This window comes from Gastrolobium bilobum, unplaced genomic scaffold, assembly GCF_033153095.1.
Source record: "Gastrolobium bilobum isolate Gb01-03AN ecotype WA unplaced genomic scaffold, APGP_CSIRO_Gbil_v1 utg10548, whole genome shotgun sequence".
NCBI lineage: Eukaryota > Viridiplantae > Streptophyta > Magnoliopsida > Fabales > Fabaceae > Gastrolobium > Gastrolobium bilobum.
Genome location: NW_026895215.1, coordinates 26,529 through 53,605, shown reverse-complemented (window position 1 = coordinate 53,605; position 27,077 = coordinate 26,529). Strand labels below are relative to the sequence as shown.

The window sequence follows — 27,077 nt, the reverse complement described above, 5'->3', positions numbered from 1 at the left end:
TAAAATAACAGACATTTAATTCACCAGAATAGCTCAGTTGGCAACTGAGCTCCCAAGTATTTGCTTGCATCAGGGTTTAAAACATGTCCCCAATTTTATATGGAATTTTTATTAAAATTTTTATTAAAATCAGCAGTTTTGGAATATTCTTCTATTAAACATTCACATACTCGGCGTCGTCTTCGTCTACTCTGTCAGAGTCTTGGTCGGACTCAATTTCCGGCCCGATGTAGTTGCCGTACTCATCGTACAAGCTATCATCCATGTTCGAATCTAACAATAGATAAAATTAGAGTCTGTGAAGTGTGAAAAGCACGACAGAAGTAGCGGGAGCTGGATTCACCGTCGTTTGAACCGGTGGGGGTTTTCAGGTTTTGTTTTTTAGAAATATTTCAATCGGTTCGTTGTTTCGCAACTAATACAATTTGAGACGAGTACAAAATTAAAATTTGAGTAAATACCCTTTTTGTCCCTGGCAATATCCACGAAGGCCTTTTCAGTCCATGGCAATTAAAAAAGACCCAATTGGTCCCTGAAATAACAAAAAAGGGGCCACGTTAGTCCTTCTGTGAAGTCCACCGTAACGGCCAAACTAACGGTGCCATGTGGCATGTTAGTGTGCTGACGGGGCTTGGATGTGGGACAACATGGAAGAAGAGACGACGTCGTTTAGGTACCTCTTAATTTTTTTTTCCTTTCTTTCTTCTTCTTCTTTCGTTCTTCTTAACAGACTCAGTGAAACTTCACCTATTTCCTAATTTCTGATCTCTTTCTGGAACAGCAGCAGTGGAACACTAGCAGCACAAGCTTACCTTTCTATTCCTTTCCTCAAGAGCTTCTTCGTTCAATAGCTTAGCTTAGCATCTTTTATCCTTCCTTCTAAAAAAATGGGGATTTAAACAATGCTTGCTCAATGTTTTTTATGCTGATTCAAACCGAACCGGTTTTAGTGGTTTCATTCGGGAAATCGGGGAACTGAATTAGTTTTATTTTTTTATTTTTTTGAACTGATTTTAGTTCTGAACTAGTTGAGGACCAATTATAAGAGGGAAAAAAATACTAATAGTTGAAGACTAGTTCGCTTGGTTCTCTGAACAGGTTTAAACGAAATAGTCCGGTAATAGTTATACTTAATAAGTGCATTCTCCTTATGTATTAATATTATTATACTTGCACACGGGTAATAGTTAATATTACTAAGTATTCCAGCTTTGTTGATTACTTTGTACTTCAATCTGATTCAACATACATGCATTTTATAACATTACATATTTATGTTTGTAATGATCATTACTCTATTCTTTACCTTCCATGTTTATTGATCTTTTTGTCAAGCTAATGATGTGATTTCGTGTGAGATGACTATTGAATAATATTAGTTTTAGAATGTAACGAAATAATGAAACTAATATGACTGAATTAGTTTCCATTTTTCAAAGTATCAGTCAACTTGTAGAGTTGGTTTACTATCTTATATTGCAAATAATCACAGAATTATCACTACTTGCATTTTACCCTTTTATTTTAACAATAGAAGAGAGTAGCTGGTTGACACTTCTCTGTTGGAAAATTACTGCCTATATTTAATAGTGATTGTGTACAAAAATGGCGCATTTTTTCCTGGTGCAATTTAAATCAAATGCAGGTTCACTTGTTGAAAGTGACCATTCTCCTTTCTATCTCTCAGTGTACCACTATAACTGTTTTAACTCTCAAATTATGCAAGGTATTCTTTGAAATTCAAATTCAACTAGTAAATAGTTCCATTTTCAAGCCTAGTTTAGCTTTCCATAGTTTCAACTAAGAGTTGTAAGACCTCGGGTGATTGCCCTGATTCATTGTAGTGAATTTAGCATTCAAAGAACTTTCAGCAAGGAAATGAAATCTTATATCATGATATATCGACCATGCTTCTGTATGGAACAAATTAACCTTACTCATTTTAGGCCAACAAAGATGAACTACTGCTTACTGAAAATCAAAAGTTAGGTTATCCAATGATAGAACTTAAGCAATTTAAACCTATAGCATGTTTGGGAAACAAAGCGGCTACAAACAGAAATTACATTTCAACCAACCAGAATGGTAAGTGCAAAAACACATGCTCTGAAAGAAACTGGTATACAAGCCGTCATAGTTTTATAATGATATCACCTTACTTCCTCCATGTACAATCATTGAAGAAGCATTAGGTTTTTGTTGTCAGCTGGGTGAAGAAAGCTGAAGATATAGAGGGGAAAAAAAAAAACAAGCATGCAGTGCTTGTTTCCACCAACCCATATCATAACCAAAAGAATCATTATCTGCACAAAATAAGACTTTCAATACATAACAATTATATTGTATTTACATGACCTCCCTACGAGCCTGTGTCAGGGATGTTGCAATGCAACCTGTTTTTGAGTTTGATTGCTGCCATCGCATCCCCACTAATCTCTGCTATGAAAGATTTCGACTGAATTTTAAATAGCCAAATGGGAAAGGAAGCATGAATTACTCCATATATATATATATATATATATATATATATATATATATATATATATATATATATTCATTCATTAAGGATTTGAATGGCTATATATATATATATATATATATATATATATATATATATATATATATATATATAGTACTATATGTCTATGTGACCATGAATGTCTAAGAAATGGTATAACAGACCTGATAGCTTAGGGACAGCTCTCCAGCAGCATTGGCCATTAGTGAGGATGCAGTTAATGAGCTTCTTATCTTCCTCTGCAGTCCATGGCCCCTTCTTTAACCCAACTTTGTCACAGCATGGTTGCCTTCCCATGTTTTTTAATTAAAACAGAAATGCCACAATCTTATAGAGAGGGCATGTGACCGCCACCACCGGAGTCTCATGCCACCTCATCTGGAGCCAAAGGAAACCGAGATTGATCCACGTTATGGTGTTGAGATTTTGTTTTTTTTTAATGTAGATTTTGAACCTTCAGGTCAATAAGAAAAAAAAAAGAGTTTCTTAAGTGGCTCAAGGGAGATTGTCCCAGAAAGAGATGCTGCTGCTGTTCCAGAAAGAGATCAGAAACCAGGAAATGGGTGAAAGAAAGAAGAAGAAGAAGAAAGAAAAAAATATATTAAAAAGTAACTAAACGACGTCGTCTCTTCTTCCACGCTATCCCACATCCAAGCTGCGTCAGCACACTAACGTGCCACATGGGCACCGTTAGTTTGGCCGTTACGGTGGACTTCACAGAAGGACTAACGTGGCCCCTTTTTTGTTATTTCAGGGACCAATTTGGTCCTTTTTAATTGCCAGGGACTGAAAAGGACTTTGTGGATATTGCCAGGGACTAAAAAGGGTATTTACTCTTAAAATTTTAAACCCCTCCCAGATATAATACTCGAAAGGTTTTCGGGTTTTAGGGTAAGAAACGAAACGAAACGAGGGAAGACGATATTTCCAGTGGACTGGGCCTGGTCCAATAAAAATAAAATACAGTAAAGCTCGCGATAGGCATTATTTGAATATTTGTTGTCAGGTATGCACTTTCAACTATAAATATACATTTCATGTTTAGCACACTTACCATACATCCTAATCAATTATAATAAACTAAAAAGAAAAAGAAAAAGTGTTATGAACATTTACATAAAAAAATTGAAATGGGGGTGTCAAGAATAAATAAACCCAAATGCCCTATGTTATGCAACCGGATAGGCCTGTTGTTGGACGTAACATAAAGAGAACAGAGACCATTTTCCCACCTTATAGTGAAAAACAAGATAAGAAGAAGGAGATAAATCGATTAGTTTCAAATTTCAGCAGCAAAGTAGGAACGTTACGGTAATCGTGGATTAATTCAAATGAAGGGTTATTCGTAGTTTTCGATTTTTTGTAATTTTGTGGTTTCTGCCGTGTTCAATTATATCAGAATCAAGAAATTTTGAAAATTATACTCATCTAGCATAACTATCATGCCATTCATCATTGCATGAATTTAGATACAAATATAAATTGAGGATGTAAATTACGCAAATCGATAGAGAGAGGGGAGGAGAGAGAAAGAGTGTGGGAGACACTGAGGAGAAAGAAAGAGGAAAAAAGTTTATTTTATTCTACAAATCTCTATCGTTGGATGAGATTGTAATCTAATAGTGTTGAGAGAGATAGGCAAAGGTAGACAAAATAAGAGTAAGCAGAGTAACATATTCCATAAAATAATTGACCAAACATGATAAATAGCTTCATGTTAAACATGATAAATAGCTTCATGTTATTTTGATGCGGTCTCTATTTTTGCTAAAATAGAATTGAGAAAAATGTGTCCTTTTAAAGAATATAAAACTGGATTATTTTAAGAGAGATAGAAATAAAACATAAGGGAAAAAGAGTGGGTTTTTTTCTTCTTCTCTATCTCATGATCTATCTTTATCTCTCTCTTAAAAGAACTATTATTTTGAATGACACACATTTTTCCAATAGAATTTACAAATAATTGGCATATTGACTAGCATAACCTTGATTTGATGCATTTGTGATAAACAAAAATGAGCCAGTTCAATTTATTAACCCGTGATTTATTTACGTTGTTCAATGGTCAACTTAAAACTAATTATTTTTAGCTGCAAAAATTTCTTACCACCAACCTACTTTGAGTGCCTTAATCTTACAAATGGATTTTTTTAATATGCTTCCGAGCATATTTTTTTGGGTGCTCCATTTTCGATAAAGGAAAAATTTTCTTTCATTTATATTCCTATTTTCTTTTTAAATTATCTCTTAGTCCTTTTTTCTTTCCCGTTTTGGTTAATTATTTTTTCTTGCAAATAACTGCATTTTTTTTTCATTTAATTTCTTTTCTCATCTATTAGTTATTGGGAAATATGTTTCTTATATTGCATAAGATAAAATTGTCTCAAGCAACACACACAAAATTAAATGAAATCCATTAAGGAAAAGAGAGGGACAGAAAGAAAATGTGGATCCCACTTATTTTTTGTGTGTGCATGAGATAAAATTGGGGTTTTTGATCTTACTATTTCGATTTTTAAAAAGTTTGACAAGATTAAGCTCTTAATCAAAATTATTACCAGACTAATGCAAAGAGATATAGCACCTAACATGCCGCATCAAAATATGGTAATATGCCTGATGTGTATTATGACAATGGGTCCTTGACAATAGACGTGGCACTAGACATGCACATGACATGCCACGTCTAAACATAGTAGTCTACCTGATGTGTTTAGTATGACTTCGTCACGTGGCATGTGAAACCGTATTTATATTTGTCGTTACAGTAAATGTGATAGTGTGACTATCACGTTTAAATGTGGTATGTCAGGTGTCATGTCTCTTGTCAACACTAATTACATCCAGCATACTACCATATTTAGAAGCGGCAAGTCAGGTGACATGTTTTTCTGTATTAGTCCGGTAATAAGTTTGATCAAGAGCTTATTCCGGTCAAACTTTTTGAAAAAAATGAACTAGTACAATTAAAAAGCTAATAAATTTGTCTCGTGTAATATGAAAGACATATTTCCCTTGAAACAAGTTTTTCTTTAAAAATTTAATCTACGTTGGACACCTCAATTCTCCAAAGTCATAAAAATGAAGTTTCCGAGTAAGTTCACAAAGCAGTGTTTTTCCAAAACAGCTGTTTCTCAGATGTTTCATAAGAAATGAGAAGAATCATCAAAGAAACATTTTTCTCAATTTCCAAGAAAAACCTGTTTCCACTACCACATTTAAATTAAACCCAACATCATTCACAACTCACACTATCAATTCAGAATTTCATTTTGCAGATACACCAACAAATCAAGCCAACCATAACCATGAAAACTCATGAGGCAACAAAGAATTCAATCAATTCTGATGTGCATACCCAAAACCTTTGCAGTATGCAACCTTTCCTCTGTATCATCAGCATGACAATCAGCAGTGTCATCACAATCTACCGTGCTTACAACAACAAAGACATACTCATGATATTGTTCATTACTTATGTTTACATTGGTTCCTTCTTGTTCGACTATTGGTCCCGTTTATACCACAAGCTACCACCATCTGAACAATCTTCTAAGAGGCGTAACGTTAAAATTGGCATGTGGGTCTTATTCAGTAGCACCATGTTAGGATTTGCATGCGAATTCTCAACGTTTATGAACTTCACTGAGTCTTTGTGTATATTTTTGGTTGTGATTGTGGGCAACGTGTTACTTTTCTATGTTTACTTTGTGTGGAAGGGTAACAAGAGTGCTAGTGCTTGCTCCACTCATCGTAGTTGTTACAATAATGGGAATGCAGTTCAAGAAGAAGAATATAAACCATTAACAGATTCCAAGGGTGTATTCAATGTATAAATACTAAACAGTGTACTAGTTTCTCTTGTTGAAACTTTAGTACTTGATGCCAATATTGGGTGTTTATAAGTATTTAATTTTAATAAATAAAATTATTACTTTATTTTTATTTGTTTTTCATTTTTAATATTCAACGAAGGCAATGAGAAAATAAGGATAATTTATACACAAACTCAAAAGACAATCCACAAAAAAAACTGGCAGGAACAAGCATTTAGTGTGCAGAGACAAAATTGTCTTGGACTCAGTGGAGGACAAACTGTACTAAAAGTCTTAAACCTTATATTTGTTATTGCTCAATGCTCACACCCCTAACGGCAGCTTACATGATTTATACATGAAGTTTGCATTTCAAACGGTGTATGCTTGCTGTATTGTGTCAATGTCAAGGCCCTTCATTCTAATCACTGACTCAACATGGCCCTTCAGCGTGTTCAGTTCTCTCAATCTGCAAAAAACAAAATGACGTAAACATAAGTGCACTAAGAAGCTTGAGGAGTTCCATATGAAGATTCTTTATATTTAATTCCAAACACACAAATAATAATACCATTTGTGTTATTATTTGTACGTGTGAAATAAAATCCAAAGAATATTTAGATAAAGCAGCAGTAAAGCTATTCCTTGTGACCAGAAGGTCATGGATTTGAGTCTAGAAAACAGTCTCTTTGCACGTGCTAACAAAAATGCATAACAAGATAGATATGGAATATTCATGTTACGAGTAATCCATGTCAACAACTTAAAGAAATGCCATTTAACATAGTATTCATCCAGTTTTAAGTGCCCATAATTAGAAAAAGTGTTACCTAGTACCTACCATTTTACTATGATTAATTCAGTACCAATAGTTTTAGTCAGTGCATAATATTAGCAAAATCTCACTGGTAGTTGCATGCAACATTAAGAGGGTATGCACACAGCAAACTACCTCAAACAAGATCATCATAATTTAGCATAAACACATGCATACCTTGCAATCTCTGCTCGTCTTTTCGCCTCTTCAGCCATCTGATTAAGTTCACTTGTACGTTCACTGAACATCTTGGTCTCTGGTGGGTGAAGGCCATGAAGGGTCCTCTGATCATGTGCCCATTTACGTGCGCGTTCTTCCTTTCCAAAATCTTTTTTCCTTGTAAAAGCAATCTGACAATGATTCCATTCTAGAAATTAAGCAACAAGTTCAAATGTTGAATTACTTTATTCAATTGATAGGGAACACCTACCCTTTGTTCAATAACAAGATCCCAAGCCCTGCCACTCAAGGCATATCGAATTATGAACTTGATAAAATCAAGTGGGAAATAGAAGATGAGGTTATAAAGCCAAACAACACCAGCCCAACCCCATCCAATCCCTTCAATTGCAGCAAAACTCCAATTTGCATAAACTGCAATTATTGTAGCTATCTGCTCATCAAAGAAGATGGCCAAGTTATTATGACATTATTACACTCACAATGTACACATGTTAAAAAGTTTAAGTGTTGATTTCACTCACCAGCTGGGCAATAACAAAAGCTGCTACGAGCAACAAACCCGGACGCTCAACAAAAGACCAACTCCGTGCACGTGTGACAAATATGAGAGCCTGACTAATTGTACTAACTTGTAAGTATATTGCTGAGGCAAGCTTTCTGAAGTCATCCTCGTCCTTTTTCTGAAGACTTGAGACCCCAAATGTGCGCTGAAAATTTCAAAGTGCACGTCAATGCAATGAATTGAGCTAAGTTATTGATTGAAAGTAAGAAGCACACATCATACAAGATTATATATTTATATATACATAAGGGTGAGCTACAAACATGGAGAAAACTGTAACAGACAAATTTGGAATGTATCAATTATTATCTAAACATAAATCAATCCGAAACTCCAAACATCAAGTTCATGGTACAGTTATTGCTTAAAGGAAACCTACGTAGTTTAAACTACCTCAAATGACCATCCATCACCAATTGATGACAGGTTCAGAAAAGATGGATGGATGACGCGGCTATGAATGTTGCCAAAGGGAATGAAGCACTAAAGTTTATTGTGTTTCAAGGTAAACTTCACTTCATACAGTTCAAGAGAATTGCAAAACTACTTTCTGATTAAAAGTAAAGAAGATGGAAGTGCACACTTTGTTTTGGAAATGAGAAATCATTGGAATGACCAGCATGACAACTATACTGAAAAGTATCAGAATGAAAGGAAAATTTAATTCTAGTTGAACTAATCTGGTAACAGCACAAAACTAATTCTGATTGATATTTTTTCACCAATTGGATAAGGTAGATTCCAACAAAAGTTTCACATGGCCCGTTATTGATTGAACACACATATGATACCATTAATTTGATGGAGAAAAAAATTGTTTCTTACAGGGAAAAAATCTGTTTTATACGCAGCCCAAAAGAAAATAACTGTCATCATAGCCAAATAACCACCAAGAATTATTCCTGTGGTGAAGATCTCTGCCAGCTTCCAGCTATCTGGATATGGAGATGGTTTTACCCTGTCCTTTGATATTGTCATAATGGTACCTGACATATTCGACAGATCATACTTTAAGGAGAGAAAACTTTTCGACGTCAAAAACAGGATCTCTATGAGAATACCAGTGAAAAGAGAAATGAAACATGGTATTTGACATTAATTAGTTGGTAATGGTGACTTAAATATCCATGACTCTTTATCAGTAAAAGAGGCAATCTAAGTTGGCGTAGAAAAGTAAGGCACAAACCATCATTAAGGATAGCAATAATCAGCACCATAAACGGTGGAAAATCAAATTCCCATATGAGGGCCAGTAACATGAAACCAAGCTGTCACAAAAAGAAATTCTGAAGTCAGTAATCAAAGTGATATGTCAACAAGAAAAACAGCTCGTGATCAAGCTATAACTATATAACTCACCACAATACGGATTGTGATGGAAACAGCATAGATCTGTACAAAAGGAAATCAATAAATCAAAAGTGAAAAAATGAGTAGTCATAATTATCATCATTTTAACTAGAATGTGGGATAATGGATTTTAGGCACTATGCCATTTGCTGGGAAGAAAATATAAAGTCATGAGGTGATAAACTTCCCCAATGCAGCCTGTCACATTATGGATAGCAAGACCAAATTTATAATTGATTATTAAACTAGTTTTCTTTGCACAAGGCAGTGTCAAGAACTGGAGCAATACTTCACCAGACTGCAAATGCAAAATTCAGGTTCTCAATTTAGTATTAACAAATCGTTCAGTTAAGTTGGCATAAATTATGTTTAGACTATAGAGGTTGGTAAATGCCTAACTCATGCATTCCATCATAACTTTCAAGTTTTCAAACAGAATTCCATTAGAGGATAGAATTGAATGTCGGCTCACTGTGTAATTCTTCATCCTTTGGAAAATTGCCCGACTGGTCAGTACAGCACTAATGATAACACTGAGACCTGGTTCAGTCAGAACAATGTCAGAAGCACCACGAGCTGCATCGGTTGCATCAGCAACAGCTATTCCAATATCTGCTTTTTTAAGAGCAGGGGCATCATTAACCCCATCACCAGTCATTCCGCATATGTGTTTCCTAGCTTGTAAACGCTTCACGATCTCATATTTGTGCTCTGTATCAAATAAACTTATCAAGTCAAACAAGTAAAAGTAAAACTTAAATCAATATTATACAAAAATAAACCATGATTATCATTTCATGCAAATATCATGGCAGAAGGGGAAAAGAAAAAGTCACTGTTTCTGAAAGAGGCATATAATATGAGCCATCTAGCTGCTTATCCCAAATATTTTCTGGATTCTAGCTTGTTGCCACTATCAGCTGAAGCAAGGTAGAATGTCGGAAATATTAAATATGTTTGTACATACTAAGAATTTAAAGCGAAAAGAAAGATATTGTACCAGGAAAAACGCCAGCAAATCCATCAGCTTTTTCAATTAATTCATCAACTGGCAAGGTAGCAATTGCTTCATCCTTGTTTTGGCCCAATAATGCCGATGACGGGTACATGTTGGTTCCCATCCCTAGACGGCGTCCTGTTTCTTTTGCTATTGCTAGTTGATCACCTGAAAGAAATTGGAATACATAAAGATATCATTTAAAAACATGAAAAATTACACAAACCAAACGTGTCATGAAAAACAGATTAATTCCAAATGTATGAATACTTTCAATTTTTCCATGCATCACTAGTTCCAAAAGTCAACTCCACACGAAATCCGGACTTCAGTGTTTATGTGTATTATCTCATAATTGTACATGATCTGCCTATGAATTCACTGAACCAAATAAAAATTAAAGCAAAACCTCTTTTTGTTGCTAATATGGGGTCCTTTCCCTCCTCAAGAAGAGAAATCTTACAAATAGCCTAATAACACTTGCGAATCTCTATAAGAGAAAACAAAAGCTTTGTTGTACAAACAAAGATTGATGCACAAACTATGCAACAAAAAATGCCTTGCACTCAGCAAAGAAGTCAAAATGTTAATAATAGCCAGAATTGTAATAACAAGTAATATTCAAGTTAGCAGCAAAAATACACCTTTTCGTACAATTTTGCTTACTCGAATTGCTTAACCAACAGTAAGTCTGACAGTTTACCACTACCATTCCCATTACATTCTTCCATATTATAACTCACTATTAAATTAAAAAGGGAATAAAAGCAACACTGATCGATTATGCTGAAACTTTTTAGGGGTGCAATAAACATGATGTATTTGTTTCTTCCTTTTTATATATAATAACATGTGGAGGATATATACCTGTTATCATTTTAACATTTACTCCGAGATTTAATGCCCTTCGTATTGTCTCTGCACTATCATGTCTAGGAGGATCAAACAAAGGCATAAGTCCAATAAATTGCCAATGCCCTCCTTGGCTTTCTTTTCTTCCGTCAGGAACTTCCTGGGATATAATGATGAATCCAGTCAGCAAAAACAGAATTTTCTCCTTCCACCCTAAAAGAAACATGTACCTGATAAGATACTGCAAGAGACCGTAAGCCCCGCTCTGCAAACTTATCAATGACAGCATGAACTCTTCGTTCTATCTCTGATTTATTGGGCACAAGATTTAAAATCTAGAAGTATTGAAAAGTATGAATCACTTCCATTGTCATGTGGAACCATTAAACACAAGCAGTGAGTTGGCCCATAAAGATACCTGCTCTGGTGCACCTTTGCTGACACGATGCATTTTACGGTCACTGTCTATATAAGTCAAAGCAGTACGCTTGTCAGTTGGATTGAAGGGAAGGAAGTGAACCTCTTGAATACCAGCCCTTGCCTAAATTTTAGACAAAGTCAGTTGAAAAAGAGATAATCTTAAATTATTTACAACAAAGTCAGATACAACAGCATGCAGTAAACAGAAAAGGGAATGCTTATATTGGTTTTTTTTTTCAGAGAAAAAAATATTATTATTATCCAAGCCACACAAAACACTGCAGCAAAAATTAAATTCAACATCATGTTCAAAGTGAGCAATTGTAAGCATGAAAAAGAGGCATATCATAACAAATGAATATACCTCTTTTGGATCTCCCAGCATCCCTACAATAGCAGCATCTATAGCATCTTGGTTTTCCACTCTGGAAGCTCGAGCAGCCATGAGAACAACAGTATCTGAGTCAACTCCTTTAGCAAAAATCTACAGAAAACATTAAAAACACTTGGGTAGGAATACTACAAAGAAATCAGAAATCAACACAATACAAAACTGACTACTACTAACCTCAATAAGATTCTTGTCAACTGTTAGTTTATTCAAAGTCAAAGTTCCAGTTTTGTCACTACACAGTACATCCATACCCGCCATCTCTTCTATTGCTGTCATTCTTTTAGTAATAGCACCCTGCAATAATCATACAAAACATAACCAATAGAAACTAACTTCTAGTTGATGAAAATTTGAAACAATTATTTTTCAAGAAGCGCTAATGTCTACCTGCTGAGCTAAGCGATGGGATCCAATTGCCATTGTCACTGACAAAACAGTAGGCATGGCTATAGGAATTCCTCCAATAAGAAGCACAAGAAGATTGTCAATCCCAGGACGATATTTTCGGTGTTGAATTGGGTACATGACAATAATCTCTACTATCATTCCCACAACAATTGAACATATGCAAAAGTTCCCAATAGCAGTCAGGACCTGTTTAAGGAACCAAGACAATGCTAAGTGTTGATGTGAAACATATTATATATATATATAGAAGAAAACAAAATCAAAAGGAGGCTTATTGAAATGGGAAAAGATTGCATTTATTACAGCTACACAACCTGAGAGCCAACAAATCTTAAGCACATACCACAACATGCGTTTATGAATTCTCTACATTGTGATATAGTAATATCTCATTAATGTTTGAGGTCCTTAGTCCTGTTTTTGGTGACATTTGATTTCTTTTTCTCTAGTGAATTGTTCATCTCCTTCTTAGTTTTGGATAAATAAAAGAAGGGGCCAAACCTCAGTGCACAAGGCTCCTTGACTGTGTGAGAGTAGAGATTGTAAAGAACCACTTCAACCCTCACCCAACGTCTTAAGGTTTTGGGTTGAAGTGGTTCTTTACATGGTATCAGAGCCTTGTGTCCCGGGTTCGATTCTCACTGCCACCATTTTCTCTTGTTTAATTTCTTAGCATAGGTAGGTGAGAGCCTGATGCATCATCTACCTTTCAAGCCTAATGAGTTTTCTTGTGAGGGGGCGTGTTAGAGAATAACATAAACTATTAAAGAGGCCCTCACCCAATAGCTTAAGGCGTTGAATGAGGGCCTCTTTAATTTAACATAAACTATTAAAGAGGCCCTCACCCAATAGCTTAAGGCGTTGAATGAGGGCCTTTTTAATAGTTTATATTATTCTCTAACAGAGATAATGGTCGATTGTGCGCAGTCTTAGAGACTATTTCCTACACTTGAACCCGAAACCTTCTAGTCACAAAGAAGAACCAAGGCTCACCGTCTTAGTTTTGGATAAATACACTTTCAAAAATACTCAGGTTCATTTTACCTTCTGAAAGTGCCCAACTTGATTTGTGGAGTCCACAAGATGAGCAGCCTTGCCAAAGAAGGTATGAACTCCTGTGGCAATAACAACTGCTTCAATCTCTCCCTGCTTGCATGTAGAGCCTGAATAAACACTATCACCAGGGCCTTTTGTGACAGGAAGAGACTCGCCAGTAAGTGCAGACTGCGACCAAATCAGAAACTTCAGCAATCAACAAAATGAACATGATAGCCAGATATCAAGCAAGCAAAACAGCGAAGGCTGCAAGAGGCACCTGATCAATCTTCAATGGATCACCTTCAAGTAGACGAGCATCTGCAGGGATAATATCCCCTAGCTTAACAGTAATTATATCACCGGGAACAAGAATACTAGCATCCTCCTCAATCCATTTCCCATCTCGAAGGACCTGAATGAGTATTTTTGGAATGTTAATAAAAATCAAATAAAGAACAAATGTATATGAATCTAACATTGATACTTAAATCTCACACCAAAATCCAAAATTAAATGAAGGCAACAAAGATATAATCTTTCAATAACTAATACCTTTGCTTTGGGTGCTAAACGAGCCATGAGAGCCGCAGCAGCATTACCAGCATTGTTCTCCTCTATGAAACTTATTGTTGAATTGATAATAAGGAGTGTGATGATACCAACAAAGTCTTGCCAATCCGGAGGTTTGCCCTGAAGAATATGAAGATAAAAATCAAAAAATTGTGCAAAACAAATAGCATATTATAATGTCAAAAGAACCTTCTACTCTTCCTCAACTATTTCTGAAAGTTTTTCTTCTATTCTGTGCATCCACACACATAAAATTCAAAATTTATCCTCTCAACAAAATAAATGGGAAATAGTATGCAGCAGCTTACTCCTCCATTGGCCAAAGCAATTGCCATGATTGCTGCAGCTTCCATGACCCATGAAAGAGGATTCCACATAAATCCCAAAAACTTCAAAAACTTGCTCTCCTGAAAAATCCACAATAGTAAGACATAAGAGTCTCACAAACAACAAAAACCCAGGAGAGAAACTAAAATTGGAAAATGAACACAAGCTTTCAAGTTAGGTAGAAGTAACTCTCTTTTAATTTATTAACCAACAGTGCACAGAATCATATTATCATGGCTTCTTTCTAGCATTAAAATAAGGGAGAAAAGGATCTGTTTCACATATGCAACTACATGCTATCTTTCCCCACTGAAGAGGAAAAAAAAATTGAAGGGAAAAACCTTTTTCTCCTCAAGTTTGTTGTAGCCAAAGATGGCCAACCTCTCTTGAGCAGCATTTGTGGTGAGTCCATTTGAATCACACCTCAGATTCTGAAACACCTCCTCAAGTGGCACGTTTTCCTGCAAACAAATTCAACACAAAAAAAAAAAAAAAAAAAAAAAGAATAAAAAAGGGAAAATTTGCACAAAAACAGAACTGAACTTGAAATAGCCAACACCAAAAACAGCAATACAAAACCCAGAAGCACTCACCAACCCCATGATTTAAAAAAAAGGAAAAAATAAAATAAAAACATGGTATGATAACCAAACACAAACAGTTCAAACTTCAAACAATTCTATGAACATAAAAAACATGGTACCAAATCCACAGCTTCCTTCACAACAGCATGCATGGCATCATTGTCAGCCATCTCAACTAAAACCAAAACTTCAGGTGCTCCACAACAGTAAAAAGATGTAAACTTTATGTGTATTATATAATATTCAGAGAAATCACACAAAGAAAACAGAGTTCTTCCTTTCAATATATATATGTATATTATATATGTTGTGACGTTTCCTCTTCTCTGTCCTAACTTTTGAAGTGGCAGCTTTTTAAGGACAACGTGGTAAGCATCTCTATGAAGATTTCATGTACTTTGCAGGTACACTCTGATTCTATATTTTTCTCAATTGTTCTTATTCTTATTTTATTATTATTATTACTTTTGGCATTTTCTGATAAAAAAATAACAATTTTGATTCCTCTTACACTTGGGGCACTCCTTGGTTTGATAACTATACACTGCACTTATTTACTTTACAGAGTGCAAAAATGTCATTGTCGGTACGGAGAGTGAGTTTTATGTTGGTAGTCCTTCCGTACAGTACACTACTACATAACACAACATAAAAATTGCTTGTTAATTGTTATGTTACTATTATTGTTATTCTATTCATTTAATGTTATCTATTATCTATAAATATTTTTTTGTACGTATTTGTCTTATTAAGAAACATTATTAATTATTTTATGCTCTATTCTTGTTTTCCATATTTACATTTAATAAACATGAGATGAAAATTTGATAAAAAAAAGCTGGAATTACTTTGATTTGATAATTGTATTACAAAACATTATTTTTGAGTACTTTTTAATATTTTATATTTTTTAAAATATATTTTTGAATAAAAATTATCAAATATAAATAAATAGACGGTTGCAAATTTTGGAATTTTTTTATGTTATCACTTTTGTTTAATATTTTTTTATCAAAAGAAAACTTTGTATTTAATAATAATATTAATTACTTCTTAAGATATTTTATACCAATAATAAAATATAAATAAGCTATCATTAGATTTATGTATTTAAATTATGTATATCTTCAAATAGAATTTGGGTAGGTTTTCATTTGCCCTTTGTTTAAAAAATAAAATGAATGAATTTTTCTCTTTTGTTACTGAAGATAAAATTATTTTCAATAACTTCAAAATTACGTTGTTTTGCGAATTAAGAGAACTAATAAAAAATATTTTATTTTGTTATGAGAATTTTATCAAAATATTCTTCATTAATTTTTCAACTGTCAAAATAATATAATTTTGAAGTTATTAGAGATAATTTTATTTTTTGTAATAGGAGAAAAGATAAATCCTTATTTTCTACTTATACACTGAATTTTTTCATTTAACAAAGTTTTTTTTTAAAATCAAATAGAAGGAATACATAGCCTTTGGAAACAGATAGAGCTGTTTATAGAGTGAGCGATGAACGACATGACATTGCAAAAGACAAATAAAACTGCCAACTGGAATCAAAGCGTTTACCCCAACCCCTCTTTTGGTTATTAAAACGGATTAAAGACATAAACTATGCATTCTTTAATTGCTAGCTTGCTTGTACGTAATTTAATAGAGAAATGTGATATGAATATGATGATGACTATTTGACTAATCAGGTACTTAACTAATATTTTTATACTAATCCAGGTTTGATTTTGATGATGTTGGTTGATAAATCTTTAATTTATCTTATTTTATAGATTAAAATTATATGAATTATCAAGTTAAATAAGTAAAATCTAGGATTTATTGACACAAAATCATGAACTTTATGAATTATGAATTAAATAAATATATATTTGCTATTTTGAAGGGATTTGAAGATAAATAGAAGCAAATACGAAGATTGAATAGATGGAGATCAAAACTAGAAGATTTGAAGATTTTATCTGAAGAAAATCAAGAAAATCAAGTTGTTGAAGAGGAGGCTTAAGCCTCCATTTCGAAGCTTAAGTCTCCAATTATTCCAAAATAAACAAATAGCTAGCTACTGCTTGAGAAAGCTTAAGCCCCCAACTCAGGACTAAAGCGCAGACCAAGGAGAAAGTTGTTGTTCGAAGAGTGCGATTAAGCTCGCTCGAGCGCGCTTAAGTGCGCCACGTTAATTCTGCATGCAAATCTTAGGAGGCTTAAGCGCCCTAGAAAACTCAACTTAGGCCTATTCGATATATTTACTTAGGGCAAGGATTCTTTATGAATAAAAACATATTGTGGGGTAGAATTAATAACTTTTTGATATTCTAAAAGAGATCTTGGTACTCGGAGGCAGAGGGAACGCAGAGAAATCCACAGTTCATGTTCGTGAGCGGCGGGGATGGATCGAAATCAAGCTTGCACTGGAGATATTGAAGATTCACCAATCAACTATGGAGTTTGGGGAAGCTTTTATATTTTCTTTTGTTCTTGATCTTGCTATGTCCGGCTAAATCTTAAAGTAGTTAGGGTTAGATGAAATTTAATTTCTTTATTATGCTTTGAACAATTCTTTATGTTAATTTTCCTTTTTATCATGAATGAAATCATCTTTTCTTAATTCTTTATATGAGCTTGAATCTTATATATTGATCTTAGGTAAATGCATGACAATAGGAATGTTGGTGCATGATTTGTATCTGATAATTTTATCGTAAGCTTTATGATTTTAGGGATAGACATAGGGTTTGCATAATCTTTAGATTCTTGAATTTAATGCTTATTTTCTTGTGGAATAACCGGAGAATTAGAGTTCTTGCAAGATTGTAAAGATTTAGGGTAACAAGGGATTGAGCCCTAATTACATAAGAAAGAATCGATTAGATTGATATTAAGGACGATTAACATAAAGAAGGAATTCATACATAATCGAGAGATTGAAGGAAATCGAAGCCCTAGCTACGTTTAATTTACATCAGTTAATTCAAATCTTTAAATTCTGTTTTTAATTTCTTGCTATTAATTAGTTTAATATTTTAGATTTCAATTCAAATCTGGTTATAAATCCAATTTCGATTGTTCAACTTAAGTTGCAATAGTGAATTAGTGCTTGAAACATAATCTTCGTGGGAACGATCTCTTACTTAATCATTATATTACTTGCATGATCGATGCACTTGCCGTGATCGTCAACATGAAAGTAACTGGCCTTGAAGGCCGTAGCATGTGAGAGGGAAAAACGACATTTTTCTTATGTGGAATCACACATGCAATCAAGAATCATGCTTTATGACAGTATGATGTTACCTTTGTTTGTGAGTTCAAAACTCCAAGATGCTCAGTGTTAGGTTTGAAGGGTTCAAACCCTCTAACGTTGATCCACACCACCCACGTCAAGATGCAAGAACTCTTCTTGTCAAGCCACCAATTGACCACCACAAAGAGGCTTGCTATGCGCTCAATAGGTGAAGAAGGAGGTTAGGTAAATGTGTTTAGAAGAGTGAAGTCTTCAGCATGAAAACTTCACAAGAGTGGGGAATGGATTGGAGTAGAATTGGCTAGGTCCTTTTTGAAAACCTTAAGGAGAACTTACCCCTAGTATGCGCACAAGAGTGTGAGAGAAATCAAATCAGAATTTTCACTTAAAAAAAACAATGAAAGTGGCACACAAAAGAGGAGAAAAAGGTGGAGTTGTTGCAATTCAAAATTCCCAACAACCTACCTTTGAATCCTCATGAGACTAGGTCTCTATCTAGTCAAGATTCTGAACTAATGGTCATCATATGACCATCCTATTCATGCGCCCCATTCAGCCCCAAAAGGGGTTCAGATACTTTGAGCTGTTGCATTCAAGTTTGAACCAACTAGCTTACTTATTCTCTCAACAACCAAATCTGATTGGAGTTTGTTTGTTTGAAATCTCCAACCAAAGTGGCGCCCCAAATCAACCTTTGGAGATCTCTATAGATCTTCTCTTGATACAAGGAATTTGTTCTAATAAGATCTCATCTTATCCTTTTGTTATGAAACAACTTTTCATAGCCAATTCAAATTCGAATTCAAACATTTAAATTCAAATGTTCAAACATTTAAATTCTAAATTCAAATTCAAAATTCGAATTTCAAAATTCAAATTCAAATTTCAAATTTCAAATTTCAAATTTCAAAATTCAAAATTCAAAATTCAAATTCAAAATTCAAAATTTAAATATTTGATGATTAATTTAACCAATTAAATTAATTAGTAATGTCTTGGACCATCCAAGCCCATTAACCATACCATGCGCCCTCTCCCTCTTAGGTGGGCTTCCAAACTTCATCTTGGGCTAACAACCATTATTAGGCCCAATACCTTTAATGCTAGATCATCATGACAATAAGGTGTTAGTGTGTGACCCATTAGGTCCAACATAGCCACTGACATAAATAGGCTTGGGCCCAATAAGCCCACAACCCATTTAAAGACAACACAGAGCACTAGCAATGCTTTGTTGCCCCATAGCTAGTTAGATAATGACTTGATCATCCTATTACACATATTTGGTTGCCGTATATATTTCCTTTCGTCTCGGTTACCTTCCCATTAAACCTAGGGTAAGGAAACGTATCAACCCTTGCGGTTTAGGGTAAGCTTTATTCGAAATAGGGAATCTTCAATTTACTGACTCTAAAGGCAGATCATTTCATGATCTCTTTTACTATGCATAGATTCTCGAGTCCCTATAAATGTCATCCCGATTTCTCCGGTTTACAGATAACCTAATCTCTCACAGAGATTTGACGAATTCCTTCAACTTATCACCCTAGCCCTGTGCTCTTTCAGGCCAAGCCCAACAGTGTACCTATGAGTCTCCATGTTTCAGGCAGACGAGGTATACAATCAAAGCATGCATTCTAGAACACAGTCTAGGTAATAACTTCTGGTCTAAGGAAAGATATACTCAAATATAAAGAGACTACTCTAATGATACTCTCTGTGAGATTTCCTCATAGAGTCTCTTTGTGGGTCTGTTCAGTGCGAGCTATACCCTTATAGGTCCACCCACGACTTTAGCTAAGACATCTCCATATCTGTAGCTCATGAGGTCTTTACCTTGCATTCGAATACAAGTAGATAAGTCGTGCTAGTCTTACATGAGATCACTGATCCCCATTCTCAGTGTCTCTAGACTAGGAACATAAAATTAGGAATAATCATCCGGTATCCTTAAATTCTCATGATCGTGATCTCATCACAGATACTTAAGAGATACCTATTTTATTCCAAGAGGTTTATCCAGTTTATTCATAATATATTAACAATAATATCGAGACTAAATATGAAACAGGATAAAGAGTGCTTATTATTAATTTGCGACAAAAAGGTCTACATCTTATGTCCTTATTTAATCAAAAAGATTGTCTCTAGAACACCCATATACTAACACAACATTGGTTCTCAATTTTCTTAAATAAAGGACATGTATTTGCATATTAAATTTTTATATTAACATTACATTATATTTGGGAATGAATACTCTTATTTGTGATTTTATATAATCGGATTATATGAAATATTTTATATAATCGATAGACAAATATGTTGGAATCGGCACTATCACACCCACATAATTACTATCTAAAGGAAAAAAGGTGAAGAAAAGTGAGAAAATGATTTATTCTAGTGCATTCAATGTGGATAACGTTCAGCAATATGTATTATATTTTCTTAATTACAAGTCACTCAGTTTACAGGAATATAAATACGATTAGAAACCCTAAGTAACAATAATTATTCATGAATCCAAGTCCAAACTACTAAGAAAACAAAAAAATAATATAAGTCAGTTGCCTGCAATAGTTCCAAGCCTTTGCGGTCCTTGGGGTGGCTTCTCCATACCCTCGCTCGCTTACCTAGGAGTGGAACTCCATTGGCTTTCTCTGTGTCCCGTTAATAAAATCATCTGAATACAAAATATGAACCTTGTCCAACAAAATCATGGAGATAAAAAATATTAAAATTAAAAATATAACGTTGATTTATCTGCCAATAATTAACAACCTGTCATTGACTTGATCATGTAAAATACACATGAGAAGATTACTCCCTACATACGTAACATATAATCAAATGGAAAAAATAAGTTTCTTATTCCATGGATAATCGATGAAGTCGTGGAGTGGCGTGTCTCATTTGGATTTCTTTGGGCCAAGGTTAGTGGCTACAAATTTAGTGGAAACTTCACTGCTACGAGTTAATTTAATATTTATCTTTTTAAATGATATAATTATTTCACTCTTATAAATAGATAAAATTTATATTTTTATATTTTTTTATTCATTCTCTTTCTTTATTTATCTTTTTCTCTCGCTTAAAATAATAAACTTTATATTTTTTTAAATAATACACACTTTTCCTTTAAAATAACACTCGCTTCGCTAGAAAGTTATGCATGGGGTAGCGGGTTGCTTATCCCAATTCCCAATTCCCATGCAGCCTCACATAGGACAAAAGAGGTGAGGAAATACCTATAGTGGTCTCCCAAATTGATTTGGATATTATCTGATAGCCAAAGCCTTATTTGACACACATACTTGGTTTTTTCAGTGACAATTAATAGCTTGATGGAAGCAACAAAATCAGGTTTGGTCACAAAAAATGGCCCAAAATCTTGAGACATATCCAAAGTGTTAATTAGTAGCAATTATTGTCATTGACAAATTGTCATGTATGCATTCCATTTCTTCATGGCATATCTCTAGTTTTGTCTCTGGCAGTAAGCTGGGATGCTATGTCTCTGCAAAATAATTTTTTAATATTACTGTTGTACCAAAAATTCAGTACATCTTATCAATGAGAACATTATATGTCAGTCAAAATTTTCTTTATTATATCAAATTTTTTTTCTCTCCTCTGATGAGTAATGCTCTCATTAATAGAATACAATAAATCTAAATGTAAAATAGCTCCAAAAAATTATTCGTCTCTGCCTAGTATTTCTCACCTACCATAATTGGGTAAAGATAAAAATATGCATGGGTTGAATTTTACGTTGGCACCAATACAAAATCATTGGAAAAGAGTCAGTGAGAGAGTCATTGGGAAAAAAAAGTCATGAGTTGAATTTTAGGCTCAGTTTCTCTTTTCACCAACTTCTTGTGTCTGCATCTAATTGGAAGAAATTGTGTTTTCAATTCCTAAACTTTAATCTCCATTAATTAGTCAATAGTTTATTTTGGTTGCATTTACCAGGTAATTGATGTCTTCAAATTAAAAACTGTGGATAGAGACATACATCTCTAGGTTGAGGACAAATTGAAGTCCATTAAATATCATTATAAATATAAAAGTGGTTGGTTTAGCGGCGTCACAATAATATTTTAGGATTTGATATGTTAAAGAATAATAGGTTTGATTTTTGAGAATCACAACTCTTTAAGAGTCACTTAAACTAAAAATTGGATTAATCGAACTTGTGTGGAAAAAAAAATACTATTCAAGTAAATTAATAAAATGGGAAATAAATATTTTTCTTCAGTGACTTGTTATTGACCAGAATATTAGGTGCTTATTCCAACACCTTAATAGATGGATAAACAATATAACAACATGTGATAGACTAAAGAGATAAAGATAAACTCAAAGGATAAAGGATAAAACAACTTATCCTATTCTCCAGTAATCACAATTTTATCAGGACTCTACACTTATAAATATCCCTTTCTATAAATAAAGGGTCAAATTTTTTGGGTACACACTTTGAATTCTCTACTCTTTTGCCTATTACTATGCACATTGATTATATGTTTATTGTTAGTGTATAATAATATTGGCTATATATCATACGATATCTCTTTTATAGATATTTGTGAGCATATACATCTATCATTATGCCATTAACATTCACGGTTTACCCAGTCTAAACATGGCCAGATCAACTAAATAAATAGCTAGATTAAACAAAAGAAAAAATTATTCTCATATTACATTAAATAAGTTTTTCTTCTTATACATCCTTCGATAATTATATTATCTTTTTTTGTTTTTTGTTTTTAAATGATAAAATTCACAAATTTATTTCTATAACATGAGATAACGTATTTTTTTAAAATAAGATTAATAAAACCCTTAAATCAAAACATAGAACTTATATAGAAAGAATTAAAAAAGTTTAAAGGGTTTCTGCTTTTACATTTGTCCTTCTACAAAGTGTACACGTATATATGTACTAAAAAAAAGTATACACGTATGGGGTGGAGTTGTCCCCTTTCAAAAGGAGTGATCCCACAATCAATAAACATGATTTGGCGTTTTGTGTGACTTATTTTTTATTCTGAATAATCAGAGCCTTAAACTATTTAAAAAGCGTGTTACAACAATTTTTTTTTTTTTTTGATAATACAACAAATTTCTTTTGGGCACTCTTGGGATGAATCCAAGAATGGCCGTGGTTTGGAGAAAGTCTAAATTGCCCTCTAAAGTACCGTATTTTATAAAGGAAAAGTGTTTGTTATTTTAAAAGAGAGAAAGAGATAAATAAAAGAAGATAGAGAGTTGACAAAAAAAAATAAAGATATGAGTCCCACCTCTTTATTACAGTAAAATGATATAAATTGTGTCATTTAAAAAGATAAATATTTTTCCCTTTTAATAAACATAAGAATTGCCAGGGAATTGATCATCTTATCTTAAAATTTCTGTATCTATCTATTTTTTATTAATAATAGTTAGACTTGTTGGGAACTCGGTTCCCTCAAGCTCGGCTCAGGGCCATTGTGAAAGTCAGTCAATGAGATCCTGGATCTTGGATCTCGGCAATACCTCGGCCTGAACTTCACCAGGTCAGGCAGCGCAACAGAAAATCAAAACGAAAAACGGGAGAGAGAGAGAGAGAGAAGGAGAGAGAGAACACAAGCCATTTTTAACGTGTGAAAACCTTCTCCAATGAAGAAGTAAAAACCCACGGGACCTAGTCCAGATAAAAAATCCACTATGAAAATAATGGTTACAAATAATCAGAATCACTAATGTGGTGGTTAACTCAACCTCTCCAACAATGGTGATAATCAAACCTCCCTATAGATATTTCACTCTAACTCTCTCTAGAGATCTCTCAAATACAAAACATAAAGCTTTGCTCTTAAATCTCAAACAATTTTCTCTCAAATATCAAATCTCTCAATCTGACCTAGCCTCTACCCTCAACTAATGAATATATAGAGGAGGTAAAATTTAGAGTTTTTTAGGAAACCCCTCAATGGACTTAGGCTTAGCATTGAAGAAGGAAGCCCAACAAGACTCCACATATTTAATGCTATGTAAAAAGTGAAATAGTTACAAAAATTTTACATGACCAAATCATGTAAAATTTTAAAATGAAATGATCCACTCCACCTATATTTTTTTTTTTTAAATATTATTATTCTTCAACACTTTTGATTAATTTTTTAATTGTTACAACTTAAAAGTGAAAGCTATTAAAAGTAACTAGTAACACCCAATTTCCTTCTTTCAATATTTAGCAACTCTTTACAATCTCACGTGTTATTTAATATGACCAATGCATAATGATGAATCAATAGTGTTAATGGATGGGAGAGAAAAAAAATAGAAATAAAAAGTTATATAATCACCACTATTGATTTATTTATTAATAATTAAATAATCTATTTTCGTTAGTGATAAATAGAGCACTAGAGCATATCTGCATAATCAAACACTGTACCCCGTCCAAGTGGACCTTTGCGCCTATGTTTGGGCAAAACCTTTGGGCCTTTACACTGGATTAGGATAATTCTTAATGGTGTAATTTAGTTCATGGATGATAAAGTAAAAGGAAAATTAAATTATAAAACAGAAATTAACAACTCGAGTACCTTTGGCTTTCAATAACAAAACGGTTTGGGATTTGGGCTATTTGATTGTATTTAATACTTTTTGAATATATATTTTGTAAAATAATCTATAAGATCGGTATATTTTTATGGGAAAAATATTTATCTTTTAAATAAGGGATAGGATATTGTGACACACAAATAATGTTACGCACAATGTTACGACCACATCTTAACCGTTGATTTCTGCCAATCAACGGTTATTATTTTAAATAAAATAACGTCATTTTGATACATAATTAGTAAATTTTATATTCTTTTTCCTCCACTTTTTCTCTTTTTCTAATTTTATGAAAGAGAAAATGTAAAAAATTATCAATTATATAACAAAACGATGTCATTTTATCTAAAATGACACAAAATTATATTATTTGAAATTACAAACATTTTTCCCATTTGAAAGTACAAAATTGTATCTAAAATAACAGCAATATTGATCAAGTACAGGTCCCTCAGCAGTTCAACACACCTTAGAACTCTCTCATGCAAAATGAAAATCCAGTAACTCCAAGGTCAAAACAATTCAGGAAGGAAAGATGATATCAAACACCAATTATCAATTCAACAATGACAAAAGCAAAAGCAAATATGTTGTTGTGTGGGAACAACCACCTCACCTTGACACCTTCTCTACAATGAAGAAACCATTTATGGCCTTATCAGTCTCTTTTGCTTTCAATTCCCTTAAAACAGAAATTGCAACTGCTGCAGCAATTTGAGAAAGCCAAATTAACAACAACAATTCTTCAAACTTAATACACCACAAGAACAAAAGAGTAGAAAAAGACAAAATATATTCAAACGGAGTAATGAGAATACCTCTGATTATGCTAAGGATGAGCTGTGCTGATATTGAAATGGATGACTTTGCTGGATGCTTGCAGTTTCCAACTCAATGAGCTTAATATATACCAGTAGTTCCATTCTTTGAGACTTTGAGTGACTACGCTTCTCCATTTTAGCTGCAATAAACAAATGAGTAGAAATAAGCTAGTAAACACAATTTTTTCAAAAAATAAAATAAATAAAATTATCAACAAGTGGGAAAAAATGTCATGAACTGGAAATATAAGCCTATAGAGTCAACAAAGACAATAAGAATACGATAATTGGAAACCTTAAGGAAAATGAGAGTCAATAGCTTAAAAGGAAGCATGATTTAAGTAAAACTAGCACAAACCTGTGAATTATATTGAGAAAACACACAGCACATACATTAAAAAAATTTCGTTTCAAATGTTCCACAAAATTCCGAAGCACTAGCACATATTTTGTTCTGGCATGATTCATTGTGCTATATTTTGTTCCTAGCTCCCTGGGTTGGATTTTGGAGAGACAACATAAAACTTGAGGATATTTATAGGGGATTAGCAACTCAGCACTTCCTTCTCTCTCAAGTTATAGTTTTTTTTTTTTTTTTTTTTTTTTTCCATTCTAAGAGTTGTTTGGATGACCTTTTTCTCCTCCAAAAATTGTTTTTTCAGAAAAAAAAAAAACTTTTCACTACAAAGTTCGTTTGAACATATACTTAAAAAAAAAAAATAGAAATCACAAAAAAGACAAAAAAAAAAATTTAAATCTAAAAATTTTAGCTTAAAAAAAAATTAAAAATTAAAAGCCAAATATTTTCTTAAAAATTTAAATAGTTTAAGCTTTTATAAAAAGTATTTCTAAAATAAGCAAGCCTTAATATTTTTTTTATAAGCCTATCCAAACCAGCAGATATCAACAAGCTTTTTTTGCCTCTGCTTATTTCCTTTCACTTTCTAAACTGCATATTTTGCATTCCTTCATTAAAGTCATCCAACCAAACGTAACCTATAAATAAAAGAGATAGGATATTTTTATTATTAATTTTTTTAGTATAATTATGATTACCATTGGATTAAATGAAAAGTTGAATAAAGAGAGAGAAAAAAAAATAATTTTTGAATTCAATGATAATTAAAATAACCAGTCAATGGAGATAAGTTATTTTCGGGGAGCACAAACGACATTGTTTTGTGACGGAAATCAAAGTATTTTTGTAATTCTAATTTATTGCAGGGTTATATTAGTCTTTAACATTATAATTTTTTAATCTTACAACGCAAAACGACATCATTTTGGGCTCCCTAAAAAAATATTTTTCCCTTAAAATAATAGTGAAATGATAATAAAAAAATTGATAGTAAGAATACCCTACCTCTAATTATAAATATTCTAAAGCAACCAGAAAAGCTTTCAGATATCTTTATTGCTCCTAATTGCAATGGTGGTAGGGGATGTTATCAAGTAATTGCAAGTAGAATATTTTTAGAATTTTATCATTGTGGTTATTATTTTGTTTATAATATTCTTCTTAGCCACGAAGTAGTATTTGTTCCCCACCT

The 27,077-nt window shown here is 33.2% G+C and overlaps 2 protein-coding genes and 1 long non-coding RNA gene across 3 annotated transcripts; 1 reads left to right on the top strand and 2 right to left on the bottom strand.

Moving 5' to 3' along the window:
* Positions 1 to 5,800: 5,800 nt before the first annotated feature.
* Positions 5,801 to 6,408, top strand: LOC133300194 (uncharacterized). Its single transcript, XM_061499707.1, has one exon. It carries the CDS (start codon positions 5,827 to 5,829, stop codon positions 6,352 to 6,354), a length of 528 nt encoding a protein of 175 aa, XP_061355691.1. The 5' UTR covers positions 5,801 to 5,826; the 3' UTR covers positions 6,355 to 6,408.
* Positions 6,409 to 6,654: 246 nt separating this feature from the next.
* Positions 6,655 to 15,042, bottom strand: LOC133300203 (plasma membrane ATPase 1-like). Its single transcript, XM_061499716.1, has 21 exons — positions 14,955 to 15,042; positions 14,593 to 14,712; positions 14,233 to 14,331; positions 13,907 to 14,044; positions 13,632 to 13,766; positions 13,361 to 13,540; positions 12,296 to 12,502; positions 12,083 to 12,202; positions 11,879 to 11,998; positions 11,513 to 11,635; positions 11,325 to 11,429; positions 11,110 to 11,254; positions 10,246 to 10,410; positions 9,718 to 9,956; positions 9,255 to 9,287; positions 9,082 to 9,163; positions 8,721 to 8,881; positions 7,855 to 8,040; positions 7,581 to 7,763; positions 7,328 to 7,500; positions 6,655 to 6,802 (listed from the first exon to the last, which is right to left on the bottom strand). Exons 1-21 carry the CDS (start codon positions 15,003 to 15,005, stop codon positions 6,706 to 6,708), a joined length of 2,862 nt encoding a protein of 953 aa, XP_061355700.1. The 5' UTR covers positions 15,006 to 15,042; the 3' UTR covers positions 6,655 to 6,705.
* A 10,060-nt stretch (positions 15,043 to 25,102) lies between these two features.
* Positions 25,103 to 26,023, bottom strand: LOC133300238 (uncharacterized). Its single transcript, XR_009750041.1, has 3 exons — positions 25,886 to 26,023; positions 25,525 to 25,667; positions 25,103 to 25,410 (listed from the first exon to the last, which is right to left on the bottom strand). It is a non-coding gene; the product is annotated as an uncharacterized LOC133300238 (long non-coding RNA).
* Positions 26,024 to 27,077: the final 1,054 nt, after the last annotated feature.